The sequence below is a fragment of the Pan paniscus genome, chromosome 15 (assembly GCF_029289425.2).
Source record: "Pan paniscus chromosome 15, NHGRI_mPanPan1-v2.0_pri, whole genome shotgun sequence".
Classification (NCBI taxonomy): domain Eukaryota; kingdom Metazoa; phylum Chordata; class Mammalia; order Primates; family Hominidae; genus Pan; species Pan paniscus.
In genome coordinates this window covers 33,886,219-33,907,661 of record NC_073264.2, presented here as the reverse complement: position 1 = coordinate 33,907,661, position 21,443 = coordinate 33,886,219, and the positions used below count along the sequence as shown (strand labels likewise).

At 38.6% G+C, this 21,443-nt stretch overlaps 1 protein-coding gene across 5 annotated transcripts in view; it reads right to left on the bottom strand.

Moving 5' to 3' along the window:
• The window catches only part of AKAP6 (A-kinase anchoring protein 6), a 624,611-nt gene that overhangs the window by 247,922 nt on the left and 355,246 nt on the right, over positions 1–21,443 (bottom strand). For all 5 annotated transcript variants that reach the window (XM_055097463.1, XM_014347547.3, XM_034937404.3 and 2 more), the window contains one exon: positions 10,002–10,124. In XM_055097463.1, coding sequence (XP_054953438.1) covers positions 10,002–10,124 — 123 coding nt within the window. The remainder of the gene's footprint in view (positions 1–10,001; positions 10,125–21,443) is intronic.

Here is a 21,443-nt window from a genome sequence, read left to right as displayed (position 1 = left end):
GAAAGCCCCTATAAATCCTGAAGCAAAAAAACAATGACCAACAGAAAAACAGGCTAAGAATTTTAAAAATAGTTCTCAAAAAGGAAATACAGATGACTCTAAAAACATGGAGAGATATTCAATGCCACTTAGAAGACAAGAAATACAAACTAAACTACAGTAAGATGCCATCTGTAACTAACAGAGGGACAAAGTTCAACAAATGTAATAACATACTCTGATAGCAAGAATATGCAGAAATAGGCACTCTCATGCATTGTTGAGTATAAACTGGTAAAATCTCTATCAAGGACAGTTTGGTAATACGTTACAAATTTAAATATGCTTAACCTTGACCTAGAAATTTCATATGAAAGGTATTTGTTCTAAGGATATACTTATAGGACCCAACATGATGAATTTCCAAGGATATTCACTAACGCATCATTTGTAATAGAAAAAGACTGTAAACAACCTAAATTTCCATCACAAAGAACTGGTTATGTAAATTATGGCATATTTGTAAGTAGAATACTATGCAGCCATCCAAAAGGATGAAGTCATTCTATATTTATTGACTTTGAATTATTACTAATAGAAACTACAGGAACAAAGTTAAGTACATAGATATATTTCTTTGTGTTTTTTGAGACAGTCTCCCTCAGTCACCCAGGCTAGAGTGCAGTGACGCAATCTCAGCTCAACCTCTGCAACCTCTGCCTTCCGGGTTCAAGAAATTCTCATGCCTCAGCCTCCTGAGTAGCAGGGACTACAGACACGCGCCACCACACCCAGCTAATTTTTGTGTTTTTGTAGAGACGAGGTTTCACCATATTGGCCAGGTTGGTCTCAAACTCCTGGCCTCAAGTGATCTCCCCGCCTCCACCTCCCAAATTGCTAGGATTACAGGCATTAGCCACCACGGCCAGCCTGTTTCTAAATACCTGAAATAAATCAGAAATGATATAATGAAACAAGGAACATTGGTTGCCTCGAGGGAGGAGAATCAATGGGAACATGAGTAAAAAGGGGACTTACTGTTGACTTTAACCTTTTACTCCCTTTCTTTAATTTTTTAATTTAAACACAATTCATAAAACTGATAAAAGCTTGCCTGTACCAGCATATCCTTCAAATACTATACCCAAATCCATTTTCTTTCATGCACAGAGTTATTCTCTCACCTAAGCCACGAACCTCATCCAGTTAATCTATGCAGGCTGACCCTATCCCCATCAAATATATGGTTGATTTCATGTCGTTCTCCTGTTTTAAAACAAACCCGGACCTTCAATGAGTCCCCATTGCCCCCAGAGGAAAGTTTAATCCATTAAAAAGACATTCAAACTCCTTTACCACCCAGCCCCAACCTGTGAGACTCCAACCTAGTCTCAGCTACACCACATGGCTCACCATACCTCTCTCACCAAGCTTCTAAATTTTCCTCCCATCTCCCATCCTCCCTTCCCTAACAAAATTACATACGGCCTTTGAGGTCTATATCAAATTACCTCTTTGAAGGTTCCCTACCCCCAGAAAGAACCAATAAAATTTTTCTCTGTACTCCTAAGAATACTTTGCTTATCCTACAAGAAGTTTACTGATTAAAATTGTTAGTCATTTATGGGTCTATAGATGACTACATATAATCTATCGTTACCTCTCTTAGACTGAAAATCCCTTAAAGAAACCAAGCTCATTCATCATGTATTCCTAGCACCTAAATAACCACTCACACTTACAGTTGTGTTATACATACACACACACACACACACACACATATATAGTTCATAGTCACCATTTTCCCCCACATTCCTCATTTATCAAATTGAATTCAGAATCTTGTTTCTCCAAGGCTATTTCTATGCGGTTGGTTAATGTGTGTCCAGAATAACATGGTGCTATCTATGCAACTATACTTCCTAAGTTTAAGCCAGGCTCTTGTGGTTGATTGTTTTTCCTACAACTTGCACAGCTGTCTGGTATTGGTTTGACTTCACTTACTCTTACTGAATATACTGATTGGCTGCAGATAAAAGAAGCGCTGGTTTGTCTCCTTGTGAATGATTACATTTGATGAATTAGGTATGCATAACAAGCTGGGAAATCAGAGTTACCATTTCAGGAGCAAATGGATATGAAATAAAATCTCTAGAGGGGGAAACTGCTGACCTGCTCTGCTGCTTTACTCTTAATTCTACAGATACTATAAAATCTCTTAAAGGGGAAAAAAAACTAGTTACCCAAGAACTATTTATGACAGTTATTCACTATGCTTCTATTTATTATGCTTCTACTCAAATATAGCTTTTAGTAACTCTGTTTCTTAAGGCAATAAAAAAGGTGTTGGGGAAAATGGCTTAAATGTCCATCAACAGGTGAATGGATAGAACAAATTGTGGTATATCCATACAATAGACTACTTCTCAGCAATACAAGGGAATTAATAATTGATACCTGAAACAACATAACATATCCCAAAATAAGTACGCTGAATGTAAGAAGACAGACCGAAAAAAATACATATTGTTTTATTCAATTTATATAAAATCCTAGGAAATGCAAACTAACCTAATAGTGTCATAAAGCAGATCAAGGATTGCTTAGGGATGGAGTAGAGGCCAGGGAGGGGTAGGAGGGAAGAATCACAACGTGTCATGAAGAACCTTTTGGGTGATAAGTATGTTCACTATCTTAATTGCAGTGATTGTTTCATGGGTGTATATATTTGTCAGATTGTCAAAACTCATAAAATTGTATACAGTAGTCCCCTTTATGCATGGTTTTGCATCTTCAGTTTCAGTTACCTGTGGTTAACCATGGTCTGAAAATATAAATGCAAAGCTCCAGACATAAAAAATTCATAAGTTTTCAATTGCACGCCATTCTGAGTTGTGTGGTGAAGTCTTGCACCATCCTGCCGTGTCCCACCTGGGGCGTGAATCATCCCTCTGTCCAGCATCTCTATGCTGTATATGCTACCTGCTCATTAGTCACTTAGTAATCATCCAGGTAATCAGATCAAAGACATGGTATACATGAGGTGTGGTGCTATCTGAGGTTTTAGGCACCCACGGTGGGGCTTGGAACATATCCACCTTGAATAAGAGGGACCACTATACTTTAAAATGTGCAATTTGGGTAGCAGCCAAGATGGCCGAATAGGAACAGCTCCAGTCTACAGCTTCCAGCGTGAGCGATGCAGAAGATGGGTGATTTCTGCATTTCCATCTGAGGTACCGGATTCATCTCACTAGGGAGTGCCAGACAGTGGGCACAGGACAGTGGGTGCAGCGCACCGTGCATGAGCCAAAGCAGGGCAAGGCATTGCCTCCCCGGGGAATCACGAGGGGTCAGGGAGTTCCCTTTCCTAGTCAAAGAAAGGGGTGACAGATGGCACCTGGAAAATTGGGTCACTCCCACCCTAATACTGTGCTTTTTCCGACGGGCTTAAAAAACGGCGCACCAGGAGATTATATCCCGCACATGGCTCAGAGGGTCCTACGCCCAAGGAGTCTCGCTGATTTCTAGCACAGCAGTCTGAGATCAAACTGCAAGGCAGCAGCGAGGCTGGGGGAGGGGCGCCTGCCATTGCCCAGGCTTGCTTAGGTAAACAAAGCAGCCAGGAAGCTCGAACTGGGTGGAGCCCATCACAGCTCAAGAAGGCCTGCCTGCTTCTGTAGGCTCCACCTCTGGGGGCAGGGCACAGACAAACAAAAAGACAGCAGTAACCGCTGCAGACTTAAATGTCCCTGTCTGACAGCTTTGAAGGGAGCAGCGGTGGAGATCTGAGAACGGGCAGACTGCCTCCTCAAATGGGTCCCTGACCCCTGACCCCCGAGCAGCCTAACTGGGAGGCACCCCCCAGTAGGGGCAGACTGACACCTCACACGGCCGGGTACTCCTCTGAGACAAAACTTCCAGAGGAACTATCACACAGCAGCATTCGCGGTTCACGAAAATCCGCTGTTCTGCAGCCACCGCTGCTGATACCCAGGCAAACAGGGTCTGGAGTGGACCTCTAGCAAACTCCAACAGACCTGCAGCTGAGGGTCCTGTCTATTAGAAGGAAAACTAACAAACAGAAAGGACACCTACACCAAAAACCCATCTGTACATCACCATCATCAAAGACCAAAAGTAGATAAAACCACAAAGATGGGGAAAAAACAGAGCAGAAAAACTGGAAACTCTAAAAAGCAGAGCGCCTCTCCTCCTCCAAAGGAACGCAGTTCCTCACCAGCAACAGAATAAAGCTGGACGGAGAATGACTTTGACAAGTTGAGAGAAGAAGGCTTCAGATGATCAAACTACTCCGAGCTACAGGAGGACATTCAAACCAAAGGCAAAGAAGTTAAAAACTTTGAAAAAAATTTAGACGAATGTGTAACTAGAATAACCAATACAGAGAAGTGCTTAAAGGAGCTGATGGAGCTGAAAGCCAAGGCTCGAGAACTACATGAAGAATGCAGAAGCCTCAGGAGCCAATGCGATCAACTGGAAGAAAGGGTTTCAGTGATGGAAGATGAAATGAATGAAATGAAGCAAGAAGGGAAGTTTAGAGAAAAAAGAATAAAAAGAAATGAATAAAGCCTCCAAGAAATATGGGACTATGTGAAAAGACCAAATCTACATCTGATTGGTGTACCTGAAAGTGACAGGGAGAATGGAACCAAGTTGGAAAACACTCTGCAGGATATTATCCTGGAGAACTTCCCCAATCTAGCAAGGCAGGCCAACATTCAGGAAATACAGAGAACACCACAAACATACTCCTCGAGAAGAGCAACTCCAAGACACATAATTGTCAGATTCACCAAAGTTGAAATGAAGGACAAAATGTTAAGGGCAGCCAGAGAGAAAGGTCGGGTTACCCACAAAGGGAAGCCCATCACACTAACAGCAGATCTCTCAGCAGAAACTCTACAAGCCAGAAGAGAGTGGGAGCCAATATTCAACATCTTAAAGAAAAGAACTTTCAACTCAGAATTTCATATCCAGCCAAACTAAGCTTCATAAGTGAAGGAAAAATAAAATACTTTACACACAAGCAAATGCTGAGAGATTTTGTCACCACCAGGCCTGCCCTAAAAGAGCTCCTGAAGGAAGCACTAAACATGGAAAGGAGCAACCAGTACCAGCCACTGCAAAATCAAGCCAAATTGTAAAGACCATCGAGGCTAGGAAGTAACTGCATCAACTAATGAGCAAAATAACCAGCTAACATCATAATGACAGGATCAAATTCAAACATAACAATATTAACTTTAAATGTAAATGGGCTAAACGCTCCAATTAAAAGACACAGACTGGCAAATTGGATAAAGAGTCAAGACCCATCAGTGTGCTGTATTCAGGAAACCCATCTCACGTGCAGAGACGCACATAGGCTCAAAATAAAAGGATGGAGGAAGATCTACCAAGCAAATGGAAAACAAAAAAAGGCAGGGGTTGCAATCCTAGTCTCTGATAAAACAGACTTTAAACCAACAAAGATCAAAAGAGACAAAGAAGGCCATTACGTAATGGTAAAGGGACCAATTCAACAAGAAGAGCTAACTGTCCTAAATATACATGCACCCAATACAGGAGCACCCAGATTCATAAAGCAAGTCCTGAGTGACCTACAAAAAGACTTAGACTCCCACACAATAATAATGGGAGACTTTAACAACCCACTGTCAACATTAGACAGATCAGCGAGACAGAAAGTTAACAAGGATACCCAGGAATTGAACTCAGCTCTGCACCAAGCGGACCTAATAGACATCTACAGAACTCTCCATCCCAAATCAACAGAATATACATTTTTTTCAGCACCACACCACACCTACTCCAAAACTGACCACATAGTTGGAAGTAAAGCTGTCCTCAGCAAATGTAAAAGAACAGAAATTATAACAAACTGTCTCTCAGACCATAGTGCAATCAAACTAGAACTCAGGATTAAGAAACTCACTCAAAACCGCTCAACTACATGGAAACTGAACAACCTGCTCCTGAGTGACTACTGGGTACATAACAAAATGAAGGCAGAAATAGGAAACAACAGGTGCTGGAGAGGATGTGGAGAAATAGGAACACTTTTACACTGTTGGTGGGACTGTAAACTAGTTCAACCATTGTGGAAGTCAGTGTGGCCATTCCTTAGAGATCTAGAACTAGAAATACCACTTGACCTAGCCATCCCATTACTGGGTATATACCCAAAGGACTTTAAATCATGCTGCTATAAAGACACATGCACACGTATGTTTATTGCGGCACTATTCACAATAGCAAAGACTTGGAACCAACCCAAATGTCCAACAATGATAGACTGGATTAAGAAAATGTGGCACATATACACCATGGAATACTATGCAGCCATAAAAAATGATGAGTTCATGTCCTTTGCAGGGACATGGATGAAATTGGAAATCATCATTCTCAGTAAACTATCGCAAGGACAAAAAACCGAACACCACATGTTCTCACTCATAGGTGGGAATTGAACAATGAGAACACATGGACACAGGAAGGGGAACATCACACACTGGGGACTGTTGTGGGGTGGGGGGAGGGGCGAGGGATAGCATTAGGAGATATACCAAATGCTAAATGACGAGTTAATGGGTGCAGCACACCAGCATGGCACATGTATACATATGTAACTAACCTGCACATTGTGCACATGTACCCTAAAACTTAAAGTATAATAATAATAAAATAAAATAAAGAGTGTGACTAAAGGGAAAAAATGTGCAATTTATTATGTGTTAAATATACCTCCATACAGCTGTTTTTTTTAAGTGTAGGAAGAAGACAGAGGTGAGAGAAGGGAGAGAGAGAAAGAAGTCTGTCCAAGAACATACCTATACAATTCTATCTTAAAGTGGTTTTCAAAGAAGAGGGAATGTTCAACACTTGCAAAATACTTTTCCAGAATGACATTTTCCTGAAAATGTCATTTTCTAGGCAGGTAGGAATTGTATTTTTGAAAGGAGCAGCCAGGTTGCAAGCAGATGATTAATTATCATGGAAAATCATTGACGTATCATTGCAATTTCACAGTGTTTCTTACAGTTAAAATAAAGCTCCTCCATATCTCTTATAAAGGTATTATAAAGCTTTAATTGATTTGTGTTGGTGAAAACCCTTGGTACCATCATGGAAAATAATTGAATTAAGTATCAAAGTATGAACATACAACTTTGAGTATGATTTTTATATTTTTCTTTATAATAAATATTGGAGGGTGCCAGCTAGTCTAACACACTAATAAACCAGGGAAGACTCAGACCCTAGAGGCTTGCACATCTGTTGATTTAATGTCAAATATAGAATCTAGAGAGATGTTTAAAGCAACTTGTGTAGCTACCTCCACTATTGGATAATCTTGCAAATACCACTTACTCCCTCATTAAAAAACAATAATGACTTATGCAGGGTTAACTAAAGAATACAAATCTCTAGGCTTATTCATACATTTTCTTTTATGGGAAGGTTGAGAAGAATAACTTATCATTAAGTCAGCATGACAGTAAAGAAATACAATAAAAATGACAATATTGATCAGGAGGACAGTATAGACTCATATGGAAACACGAAAACTAAGAATTTGATTGAAAGATGTTTGAGCCACAGGCTGTATCTAAAGTAACAGACACAGCATTCAGTGTAACAGTAGCTCTTGATTGCGCTTTAAGAATATCATTCAGTGGCAATACACACACACTAGGTCTTCAGTAACTGTTAGACATTATTATTCATTATTTTGGAAGTCAAATTTGAGACTGTAAGTTAACATCCAGCCAACAGGTCTGGAGATCAAAGTCCTTCACTATTTGCAAAGTAGAAATAAAGAAGATGTTCTATGATATCTCTATTCCAATCAATATAATCAGACATGGGATAGTAGAGAAAACTCATCTAAGAAAATGTTGATCATTAGGCAGAAACAAGACTATTCTTTAAGAAATAAATATCTTAAGAAGGACTCTTTGCTGTGGATCTTTATACTGGTGGCCCACAGCAAACTGGAGAATAACTTCCACATTTTGGGATGAAAATGTCATTACGAGGCAGGTACAGATATTGCAGTTCGTTATGGTCACCTATAAAAAGCTCTGCAATTTGTAAGGCTAGACAGAATACAGAAGTCACTAGCCACATGTGGCAATTTAAATTTAAATATGTCAAGTAAAATTAAAAACTCATTTCTTTAGTTGCATTAGCCACATTTCAAATGCACAATAGACACATGCAGTTAGTGGCCCCCACATAGGAGAGGGCAATATAGAATATTCCATCGTCACCAAAAGCTCTAGTGAACTGCATTGGGCTAGAAGGATAGAGGCTAACATAAGGATGCCAAGTAAGAAACCCTGTAATACTGTATTTGAAAAAGAGAGTGCTCATTGGTTACAAAGAGGCCATATCATTCAACCTCCAAAGGGGAAAAAGGGACCTTGAGTCCATACTCTCCTAGCCTGGCTTTCAATAAATAGTCTAGAGTTAAAGCGCTCTTAATGCCCTTGTGCCCTCTGGGACCTCAAAAACTAAATGTGTGTTTTCCATAAAATATTAAGTCAAGAGAAAGTAAGACAGCACACTTAATGTGAAATAAAGTTCATATACTCCTGTTTAAACACAGATTAGAATTTCTGTCAGAACAATGCCAGTGAAAAGTTGACATTCTAATTAATACAATTTACATTATAAAGCACTGAATATCTTTATCTTGCTATTATGAAATGCCCTCTTTAAAAAAAGTTGAAACTCTACTCAACAGGGAAATGAGTACTAAGGACAGTATATAAAAACCCATGTACAAGAGAGGTGGTTAGGGTCACTTGCATTTTTACACACCATCGACTCAGGTCTCTAAAAAGGGAAGCAATACACTCATCCTCTACCACACAGTTTTGTCATTCTTTATCATCTGCAAGGCTATTTGCATGCAGCAATAGGATTTTAAAGCTGTTTTTCTGTTATATAAACATGCTGCAAAAAACAAACACCAAAACCTGAAACATTATCTCTTTCCCCTCTTTTCTCCCTCTCCATCTCTCCCTTCTCTCTCTCACTTAACATCATAGAGAACAACAGTTCTGGAACCCTGTGAACTTGCATACAGGTAGGACTCCCACATAATGTTTATTCAATCCAAATTCTGAGTGTGTAAGAGGGGCAGAAAATCAACCCCACAGTTGAGTACCCAAGGATTCATGTTCATTGCCTTTGTCAATTTTATGCTATCAGTGAAAGGAATAAAGATGAGATCCTTACAGCTTGAATTTTCATTTCCTATGACACGTGCTTTTTCTTCATGCTTTATCACACTCCACTACTTAGTTTCCACCCCTTCATAATTGATATCGGCCATTTGAAGCATTCAGTAAAAACCCCACGAGGTTCATCGAATGTCCCCCAGTCTATAATTCTTGCTTTTAACATTCAGAAGCAAATTCATCTGAGTGTTTTCCACTTCCCCTCCATGGCTTTCTCTATGCACAGGGATGAGTGTAATGACAGTTGTATTAATTATATGCTGAAAAACCCACATAGCAGCAAAAATGATGGAGATCATCATTTTAAATATTTTATTAAAATAACCCAGTGTAGAACAGATAATGTAGACCCTCTTGATAATGAGAGGTTCATTAATTTTACAAGAATTCTAGAAAGCTTAGAATGGTCATCAAAATCATCTCTTTCATTTATTTGTTTTTAAGAAAGGGAAAACCTTCAGTTGCTGCTTTAGAGAACAAGGGTCTAATAAAATTTTCTAAGGTATTTTTAAATAATTACTTATCCTTCCAGGAAAAGCTTTGAAAAGGTAGCTTGAAACAGAGATGATTTAGGTTTCATAGTATTACTTGAAATGCCTGTAAATTTTCATCTTCTGTGACCCATTAAAATTTGGTTTCATTGACATATAGTAACCTTTGATAAATAAAATTGATATTTCTCATAAACAAACAAGCAGTACATTAAAATCCTTTGATTATTGACAGCAAGAACAACACAATCTTGCCTACCAAGTGTGTCTCCAGATACAGTTTAAGGTCATCCATCTCTGCTTTAGGGGGAGTCCAATTCTCTGTAGTTTCCATGGCTTCATTTAACCATTGAATGAATTCATCCAGTTTGTTTACAAACCCCTTGTGAAAGGAAAGAAAAGGGGAAAAAAGGGGGCAAGAAAGGCATGTTAGTTGGTTATTCTGTAAAAAGCTAATATTAAAAGTTCCAAATTTTATCCATGATCAAATCGATCCCACCGCACTCCTATCCTAGTTTCATCTTTGCTGTAATGGAATTTCCACTATTCCTGGACGTGAAGTCTTACCAAAATGGGAAAGAAACTGTCAATGCTTCCCTCTCGGTTTTTCTCTAGAATCACTTTTCTGAGGAATTTGGATTGGACTGTGGGGTGTCACTGTATGGGTGACCTCAAAACATCAAAACATTTCTGGTGTCTGACAAGCATCCCCCTACCAAAAAATCAGGTCAGGTCTGCTAGGAACACTCATTGGCTTTGGGGGATTGCCAGATCCTTTACAGGGATTGGCATTCGTGTAAAGATGTTGTTCTTCACCCAGAAGCCTGTGGAGTTTAGTTGCCACAGCTGAACTAGAAATATATTTCAAAATTACATAAGTATTTACAGGTCCTTGGACGAGTTCTGTCCACAGCCCAAATGTCTGTGTCTGAGCCTGTGTGCTACAAAGGAAGGAAGCGTAGAAAGTGGGACCAATGAACAAACATAAATACTTGACTTCGGGTATGTACAGACATAAAGATATATTCTTGGCTAGGAAGCACAAATCACAATAATCTTGCAATTTTTCATATAGTGGTTATAAAATTTTATTGGCCATTTAAAAGTATACATCTGTAGAAACAGAAAATACTTTGAAAATATGAAAGCCCAACTGCAAACCTAAGTGAAAGAAATGGGGCTGGGATCCTGCTTTCCATGTCTGGGTAAACAGCACCACCTGGAGGTCATAAGGAGCAAGGGCAGGCTTCCACACATAACTAGGAATGGGTTGAGATGCCATTTCCCTATTAAACTTAACCCATTCTTCAGATTTGCCTTTCAAATAATCTTGATTAATATTTTTAATGCTTAACTGAGGATGTCCTGACACTGAAGTGGAAAGAGGTAAAAGTAAATATTTTTTATAATGTTTCTCACAAGCTAGGTTTTGCCATTAGGGTTTTTCCTAGATAATATTTTAAGATTCATAAACCTTTAATTCAAGCAATTAGATTACCTCAAAAAAAATCATGAGAAAAAGAGAAAATGGAATTGTGGAGAGTGGTAAGTAAAAAAACAAATAACACTCAGGAACACAAATTGTTTATTAGAGGGGGACAAAGCAGAGATGTGGGCACAGAGTCCCATAGAGTCAGATCATACCATACTGCCATGCTCTGGTGTGTTGCCAACCTGTTTAGATAGAGCTCAGTCTATCATCCCACATAGTGGTACATCATATGGTTTCCCATATTCATACATGTTTCCAAAAGCTTTTCCTATTGAAAATCTCTCTATTGTACCAAGTCTCCAAGGAGAGTCACACCCAGGGATACATATCACAACCAGATTTCACAAATGCAAGATTTCTCATTTATATTCTTTCAAAAATCTATCCCAATTGGTTAGATTTGATAAAACTAATGAGAAATATCATCTTAGAGACATCATAATCACAAACTGAGACATACACAATTGCAATTGGCTGAGCTGGGAACTATATGGTAGTTTAACATTCCTCCAGTCCTAGACTCCAACCCTAAACTGATTGACAACATCATTGAGGTTTCTATTGGTCATCACTCAGAAGATTTTCTTCCAGGTGAGGTGAAAATATGTCCAACAGAGAAGATTTCATAAATTTCATACAATGTATTCCCTTACTAAGTGAATTTTCTGGTGATCTACCAAACTCAGCCTTTTTTTCTAATTTTCTCATATTGCAACTCTTTCCAAATGCCAAGAATCCATGCAAGATCATTCATTTTGCCCCTTCTCCTATCTTCAGGGTATCAGTTTGTCTGTTCTTTCACCTTTCCTGCATTTGCATAAATTTGAGAGTTGCTTTGCTTTTCATTTCCTCCCAAATACTTGACTCTTTTAATATCGAAGTTACACTTACTCAAGCTCAATCTTCTCAGTAGAGTGTCCCATCTGTTCAAAATGTTATTCCCTAAACTCCTTTATCTGGTAGACTACCTAGGGCTCAGAATATTTCACAGGTTCATATCTGACTTGATGTTTACCATAGATCCCTTCAGATGTGTACAGTAAATCTGTGAGCAGAAATAAGGGCAGAGTCTGTTAGAACTCCAGTCCTAATTCCCGATACTCTCATAATTAAAATTTTCTTGAAAACTTAAGAGACCCTTTACTGACCAGATGGACTTACAGAAGTATTGTCTGTCATCTGTGGATGCTAGTCAGAAAAGCAGAATTTAGATGGTTTATAAATGGGAGATGAAAATAGTACTTTATACTTCTTACAGCATTAAACAGTTTTTACTATTGTATTTAGAATTGTGTTGTTATATCTGTACATATAAATTGGTTTGGGGAGAAAATTAAGTCAGAAAGTATATTATTTAGGGAACAAGTGGTTAAATCCAAGAAGATAAATAGTGAAAGACGTTATTTGAAATGTAACTAGTTAAAAAACCATGCACTATCTTCTCCCCTTCAAAAACAAACAAAAATAACCTGTGTGTGTCTGTCAGTGCATGGTTGCTTCATCATAAAAGTTAGTCTTAGCCAAAAAGCACTAAACAATGTGTCAGGTTTCCTAACAGAACCATGATTACATAGTTAGCTGAAATCTGTGAGATGCAGATTAGACAAAACCCATTGGTCCTGGGTGAACATTTCTGGATGGCACCTCTGTGTATCCCAGCCAGATAGCAAAACAAGGCTGTCTGATATAGGGGAAACAGGAGTCCTCTCAAGGATTCTCTCTGGGTTTCTTCTGAGTTATATCCCACCCTCACAACTTTTTATTTGTTGTACATTTCCTATCTCTTTTCTTGCCAATACTAAAAAGTTTCATCACTCACAATAGAAACCTGAGATATCCCAGTGTTCCTAACTTATAATAAAAGCTAAGCACCCCTTCCCTTTAGGGAGATCTAGCTTTCCACCTCCCTTCCTGCTTCTATGTGTAGCCTCAAGAATATAAACAGAAATCATGAAAGAAAGCAAAATTGGGGTCCATTCAATTCATGATACCTTTATCACATGCTATTTTTCCACTTCACTCAGCCCCCTCTATCTGTGTACTATCACCGGGTTTCTGTGTACAGTGGACAGTGTACTAGGTACTCTCCCCCTATCAAGAGATGTGCTTAGAAAGACCAAGAAAGTGCCCCTCTATACACAGACCATGTGGATGTGCAGGTGTATTCACATTTGGACACACACAGCAAATACTTGATGCCCGTTTTCAGAAGTTCTGCTGGCATCTTTGTGGTGTGAATGAAAGAAAATAAGGATGAAATACGAAAATGGAAAAAAAATTTAAAAATTATTTTGAAACACAGATCAAATCCTAATGCAACAAATATTGATCATTTTTTCATTTAACAAATATTTATTAAGTGCCTTCTATGTGTGAAAAAGCACACTACTAGACATTGCTGAAAATACAAAGATAAATATCATTGTGGCAAAAATTTCAGCAGAACATATAGCATGTCTAAGCCCTGAATTCAAGTAATTTTAATAGTCAAAAAAGATTGCAATAAATAAAGAGTTGGGACACTCTCCTGGATATTGTGAAATTATTATATCTGTATCGGAATTCTGTCTGTATCCAAGTTTGTTCTCATTCTTAGTATTGGCCTACCTATGTGTGTTTCTAATATTCTGAATTCAAATTTACTTCTCTGGAAAGTCAGAGGACTATAAAAATCAGATTTTCTTCATGATATAACCCAATGCCACCACTGCACTACATGAAAAGTACATTTTATGCACGTTCTACTCTCTGCCACAGGCTGAATTACAAACCTTTGAAAGGCTGCATTTTAGCCTTCATTGTTCAAACTCCTCCTGCTGTATCTGTTCAGTGTCTTTCCTGTTATTTTCTACCGGTGTCCTTATTGTCCCTTTCTGCTTCTTCTTCCATTACTTTTCTTTGCCTCCCTGACAAGCTGTCCAGGAGCACATGGAGAGTGACCTAGTCCACAAGATCCTGTCCTCCTGCCCACTCTCATGGATTCATTGTTTCCTTCTTTGTCATACTCCTATTTTATACAGGCTTTGAGAGTCTGTGGACCCTTGTTTGGCACCAAGCCAGGATTCAACCCCCAGAAGAAATCCTGGTCATCAAACTTGGAAGAAAATGGAACAGTGGTTGGCCCTCCTACCAGTGGTTGTCAGCATACCTCCTACTTTCAAATCATTTGCATTTTGAAAGTTCCTTCGTGAGGGTAAAAAGTTACTTTTAAACTTTCTAAAACATCAATCTCTTTAAAGACTAAGAAGCACCGTGAAAGTACATGCAAATGTATACTTACTGGTTTGTGAAAAATAATTTGCTAGAGGCTTTGGCTGGCTAAAATACACTTGAAGATGATTTTCACAGTGAACACTTACAGTCAAATCTTGCAAAGTGCTACACTCTCCCAACAAGTTAAGAATACTCATTATTTCTTTTCCTAACTCTTTCTCCTCTACAACAAGCCTTGTTTGGTTAAATATAAACTGTCTGGGTGGTTACCTTTGCCCTCTGGCAAGGCTGTCATATGGAGCTAGAATAAAAAGGAGGGCCTTCCTTGTGCCATATATGGGGCCAGGGAACAGCCACATAATGGAAAACAAGATATGGCCCCCTGCCTTGTGGAACTGAAAGTCGAAGGGTGATTTTTAAATGGGATTACATAATTATAGACTAAAATAAAGTGGAAAATTCTGTCTCTACAAGAGGAAATGGGAAGTATACAGCAGGAAGTAAATGCTGTGTTGTCACCACAAATCTTCGAGATGGTGTTGATTATGGTCATTTTACAGATGAGGAAACTGAGGATCAGAGAAGGTAAGTGACTTGGGATTTGAACATGGATCTCACTCCAAAGTCTATTCCTCCCACTGTACCACACCACCCTCTAGAAACAGTGTTCCTGCAGACAAATTATCAGACCCAGGTCATGGAGAAGTAGCATTTATTCCCAGTTTTAAAGTCTTGGCACTGAGATAGAATTCGCTGAGTCCTAAGTCTCCTACCCTTCTCATTCACTATTTTCTGTTGTTTTTTTCTAAAACAGAATTTGTGATGAGACTAAATGCTTAACAAGAAACACATTTATTTTTAGAAAGCAAAGATTACTGTAAAGTTCATTTCTAAGGCACAGAAAATTTAAATGAAAAATTTAAGGGAGTTACATGCTTGAATGAGCCCATTCTACCAGTGCTCAATTACAGATGGGCTTGACTCAGTTTAATCATAGAGGAGATGGCCCTTAGTTCTCAGAAGGCAGTTGAGCCACCCTCCTGAACTGTTAATTCCTTTTGGTATTTGCTGTTTGGAAGTGTATGTGAATGTGTGTGTATTCATCCTCAGAGTAATTCATATTTATTAGTGGACAGAGAACTTAGGCATGATGTCTGACTCAGTCTAGATCAAGTTAGCTGCCTCCACACAGAAACCTGCTGAAGAGTATCAAAAAAGTGAACTATTTTCATTACATTTTATGTATTTATTTATTCATTCATTTATTTTTTAGAGACAGAGTCTCTTTAGAGATAAGGCTAGAGTGCAGCGGCATGATCATAGATCACTGCAGCCTCCAACTCCTGAGCTCAAGGAATTCTCCTGCCTCAGCCACCTGAGTAGCTGGGACTACAGGTGCACACCATCACACCCAGATAATTTTTTTATTTTTATTTTTGTAGAGATGGGGGTCTCACTGTGTTGCACAGGCTGGTCTCAAATTCCTGGCCTCAAGTGTTCCTTCCACCTCGGCCTCCCAAAGCAAAGGTATCACAGGCACGAGCCACTGCACCTGGCCTATTTCACTATATTAAAAAAAAAAAAAGTCAGCTTCTGCTGCTGAACCTTTTAAACTATTATGCTCTCATCTGGACAATTCTAGCTGAAACAAATAACCCTCAGATGGTACTCACTATGTGCCAGAACCTGTTTTAAGTATTTTGTACAAGTAGATCATTTAAGACTCATAATGGCCCTGTGAGGTAGGTACTATAGTTATCCCCATTTTACAGATGAGAAGAGTGAGGCCCAAGAGGTAAGGAAGTCTGCCCAATACCCTACAGCTAGAAGGTGGCAAACTCAGTACCTGAATCCAGAAAGCCTCACTGGCACCATATGAAATCATGAACAGTCAGATGATTTAACAGCTTGACTATGTCCCTTGCAGGAATCAGAAGAGAAGAACTAAATGAGGATTAATTTGGGGGGACATGGGAGGGTATATTAAAAGAGGGGAAAAAGTGCTTATCATAAGCCAGTGTGGCTAATGTTAAGAAAACAGTTGCTACAGCCAGACAAAACTGAACTTGATTCATTTAGTTTATACCTAATGACTTAATGTCTCTGAACCTTAGTTTCTTCATCTGTAAGATAGGGACAGTAACATTCATCGTGGGATTCCATGAGGACAATAGGAAAAATATAGTTTAAAGCCTGATGTAAAACAAGGGCTTGATAAATGATTATTTTAAAAAAATCATTCCTAATTAATAAAAGTTCCAATTTGATCTTTTATCTCAAAATTTTTTTATTATTCACTAAGTCTACAGCACTGTACTAGGTGCTGGCAATGAGATGGATTTTAAAAGTCCCCACACAGGCCAGGCGCAGTGGCTCACACCTGTAATCCCAGTACTTTGAGAGGCCGAGGTGGGCAGATCACAAGGTCAGGAGATAGAGACCATCCTGGCCAATATGGTGAAACCTTGTCTCTACTAAAAAAAAAGAAAAAATACAAAAATCAGCTGGGCGTGGTGGCATGTGCCTATAATCCCAGCTACTTAGGAGGCTGAGGCACGAGAATCACTTGAACCCAGGAGGCGGAGGTTGCAGTGAGCCGAGATTGCTCCACTGCACTCCAGTTTGGTGACAGAGCCAGACTCTGTCTCAAAAAAAAAAAAAAAAAAAAAAAAAAAAAAGTCCCCACACAGTCACAATATAGGGGGTGGCAGCAAATGCTCTGGGCATTTAGAAGAGGGAGTCATGGCTTTCACCTCACATGGTCAATGAGACAGCATGATGGGGGCAGCATCTGAACCTGCAGGTTAGCAAGAATTTCACCACCCAGCTACCCGACCAGTGGATCTGGAGGGGATCACGTTTCTCTACTAATTGTCACAAGTTTCAGAATAATCTGACTTAATTTTTCAAAACGGGCTACATTCTTTGGAGCCTATCTTTACATCAGCAATGGGGCTACCAAAAAATAAGAGCTAAAGGACATCATGATCCTCTTATCCACAGTAAAGGTTTGTTTAGGCTCTAAATAAGGTAAGTAAAATTAGAACCTGTTTTAGAAAAGTAAAATTAGAACTTTATTTAGAAGCAAAATTATGCATTGAGATTTTTACATACATATTTACCAACATATATAATCTTCCATTTTAGCGCATAATTCTTTATACACATAGTTTCTACATAAAATGACTAGATTTAGATTTTTGCATAACAACACTCAAATGCAATTTACCTTTCCCAACCAACTAACTATATACTTAATGTGCCACCAAGGCCCAGGGGCTCAAGACAAAGTGCTAGAGAGTTAAAAGCTGTGCTTTGGACTCTACTACCTAACTTATATACCCACACTCCTACCTAGAAAATCCAACACAGTACGAGTAATTGACAGAAGAGGAAAGATAGTGTATGCTTTTAGAACAAAGATTGAAGAGAAAATAAAATGGTTTCAGTCAGTGTTGACTGTGATGCCACCAAAAAAACTCAAATACTGAAACGCCTAATGAAATATTTAGCTTCTTTTCTAAAGGTTGAATGAGAAGGCTTTAGAATATAAAAATATTCCTGATAAAATTGTTCCAGAATAAAGGTAAAAACTGTCAGTGGGAAAGAAAGAGCAAAATGGCATGGAATGGTATTATCTAAAGCTACCCAGGTGGGAAGTTCTATTCTGAACTCAGAATCATGTAGAAGGAATATTACACTGAATCCACAATTTCTTCAAATACTATTTATAGTGGTTTCAACTGGGAAAAGAAGAACCCAGAAAGATTCCTAACTCTTATGATGGGAAAGGGATTCATCTAACAAATCTAGAGATTTTGAATTCAGTTGCTCCCTATGGGTTTATAAAAAGAAATTATCAGCCATTCTAAGGGCAAAACAAGATTGGAATGCATATCATCAAAGTCTAATAAAAATAGGTACAAATAAAAAAATGGGAATAAACTGGAACAAACAATAGGTTAACATTAATTGAGCACTTACTACACACCAGGCACTTACATAATCCTTACAACAACCCTATGATACAATATTACTGCACTCTCCATTTTATAGTGAGGAAACTGAAGCACAGACAAGATCAAACACTTTACAAGCTCCCAACATTGTCAGGTATGAAGCTGGGGACCTCTCATTCAGGTAGTATGACTGCCCCAAAGCTTGGCAGACTTCCTCTAGGTGAGACCTTGCTTCAAGCACCCCCAATCCTCCAGAGACACTGGATAAGCAGATCAGATCATCTTTATCTGCCTTTAAGTCTCAAATGAGCACCTGAGATACTCATAACTTAGAATTTAGGAATATGATAGTTTAATGGTTTAATTGTAGGTTTTTCATATCTAGTATTATAATTAACAATATTTAACATTTAGGTACATCTACCAGCTATTCTACTAATAACTTGTGAAGTTATTGAATAGTCAAATTTCCCCATTGTACAGATGAAGAGGCTAAGGCATAGAGAAGTTATGTAATTTATTTAAGGTCATATAGCTATTAAGTGGTTATTAAATAGTTTTGTTCCAGGGTCTAAGCTCTGGACTACTGTGCTATATTCTCTCTCTAACCAGATTTGTTCCCACAAAGTCCATAGAGAGGAAACAAAGGACAGTCACATTCTCTGTTGTTCACTCCTATTTTCCAAGCTTCTCTGAGAACCCCAGCTCTTGTCACATAGTTCAATCATTCCTATCAGAGCCCTATTTTAGATCATTCTTCCTATACTCTGTGCTCTCTCTTTTCAGCCTTTCTTTTCTTTCTTCCTTGACTATTGTTGTTTTGCCTCTTTTTTCTCTTTCCTCTTCTCCAGCCCCTCCCCTCCTTTGTTCCCCACTCCTCTCCTCTCTTCCCCCACTTCTCCTCTTTTTTCCACTTGCTCATTGTTTCTTTCTTTTTTCTACAGTTCAAAGTCTCCTCCAGCCTTGCTAGGGCTAATCAATCACTTTAAATAAACATTTCTGGACATATCTATAAAGTTTTAGTGAAAAGGGCTGACTCCTTGACACTGAAGTACAGACCTGAAAATGTTGTTTTATTCCTTGTTTAGATTAGCTCTAAATACTTTCCTGATTAGTAAGAACTCTTGCACATCAAATATCTGGAACGAGAGTGAGTGTGGCTTGATGGGAGTATTTGCAGAATACTAAGATTATTCAAAAGATTACATGTGATTGTCGAGTTGTTGTTTATCTAAGTACTCTAAATTTCCTCCAGGGAATATATAACAAAATTATTCAGCAATAATAAAGTTATTATTTTTAGAAAAAAATTGGAATTCCATGTGAAGAGTTTATCATACTGAATGAGCAAGAAAATGCTACGGCCAACTTTCTACCAGAGAGCTTCAGGGCGGCAAATCAGTAAATGCTAACAACTCAACCAATGTACTGTCATGGGAGCCAAGAAGACAGAAAACAGTATTATCTAAACACATCTGTTTGGAAAGGGGTAAAGGAGAAAGAAAGGTTCCCATAGAGATTAGAAGCACAGACCCAATTTTCAAAAGGCTCTTAGAATTAATCTAGTTCAAAGCTCCCTCCATTTTACAGATGAGGAATCTGATGCTCAGAAAAGGTAAGTAGGCTGGGCACGGTGGCTCATGCCTGTCATCCCAGCACTTTGGGAGGCCAAAGCAGGAGGATCATTTGAGTCCAGGAGTTTGAGACCAGCCTGGGCAATATGGTGAGACTCCATCTCTACAAAAAATAAAACACTTGCTGGTCAGGGTGGTGTGCACCTGTAGTCCAGCTACTCTGGAAGCTGAGGTGGGAGGATTGCTTGAGCCCAGGAGTTCCAGGCTGCAGGAGCTCTGATTCACTACTGCGCTCTAGCCTGGGTGACAGAGCAAGACTCTGTCTCTAAGAAAAAAAAAAAAATTAAGTACTTGACAGATAACATTCACTCACCAGTAGGTAGCTGAGCCAGAAGAACTTAGGTGCTGTGTAATCAAGTACACAGACCTAATTGTTCATTTTTAAAGTTTTCATAGACATCTTTTAGAAAAGATTTCTAGAGGTCAAAAAAAAAGTACAGAACTAGAGTTTTTAAGAATAATGTAAAACTTCAAAGTACTATTGGCTTAGCAAATTGAGTACACTATTGGATAGCACTAGGCCAGCTGAAGTAAGGACTAAATTGCCTTTTTTTATTCGAACTCCATGTGTATGAGTAAACATACATGTGTGTATTAAGTTGTTTATTCAAGAAAAATTTATTGAGAGTTTACTATGTATCAGAAATTGTGTTAGGCCCTTGGGACTCACATATACATAACCCAGATTCTTCTCTTAAAGAGTTCAGAGCAACATAAAGCATGAGATGTATGATAATGCAGACTCATGGTTCTTGAACTTTTAATCTTGAGTCTCCTATTCAGAATTATTGAGATCCCCAGAAAGTTTTTGCTTCTTTGAGCTTTATCAATATTCATTTTAACGATTAAAAAATATGTATTAACTAAAAATAATAATATATATTAACATAAATATATGAACATTTTCAAAAACAGTGAAAAGAATGGCATTATTTTAGCTGTATTCAAATCTTATGAATGTCTGGCTTAATAGAAAATGGCTGGATTTCTATTTCTACTTCTGCATTTAACCTATTACAATATCGCGTGTTATGGAGCTTCTGGAAAGCTCTGCTATACACAGAATGAAAGTGAAAAAGGTAAATAACATTTAGTGTTGATATGAAAATAGCTTTGACCTTGTGGACCCCCTGAAAGGGTCTTGAGAGCCCCTACAGGTGCCGAGACCGTACTGTGAGAACCTCTTGCTGTAGATCATCCCAAGTGCTCAGGAGCCATTGAAAAGACATGTACCTCACTCTTTGGGCATCAAGGGGGACTTCCTGGAGGGAATCACAGGAAATTGAGCCCTGACAGATGAGTGTAAGAGATTCAGAAAAAGAATAGAGGGGACTAAGAGGAGCAGAGAACGGCATTCCTAAAATGAAGCCCAAGAGAGAACAGCTTATTCTGAGAACTCTTAA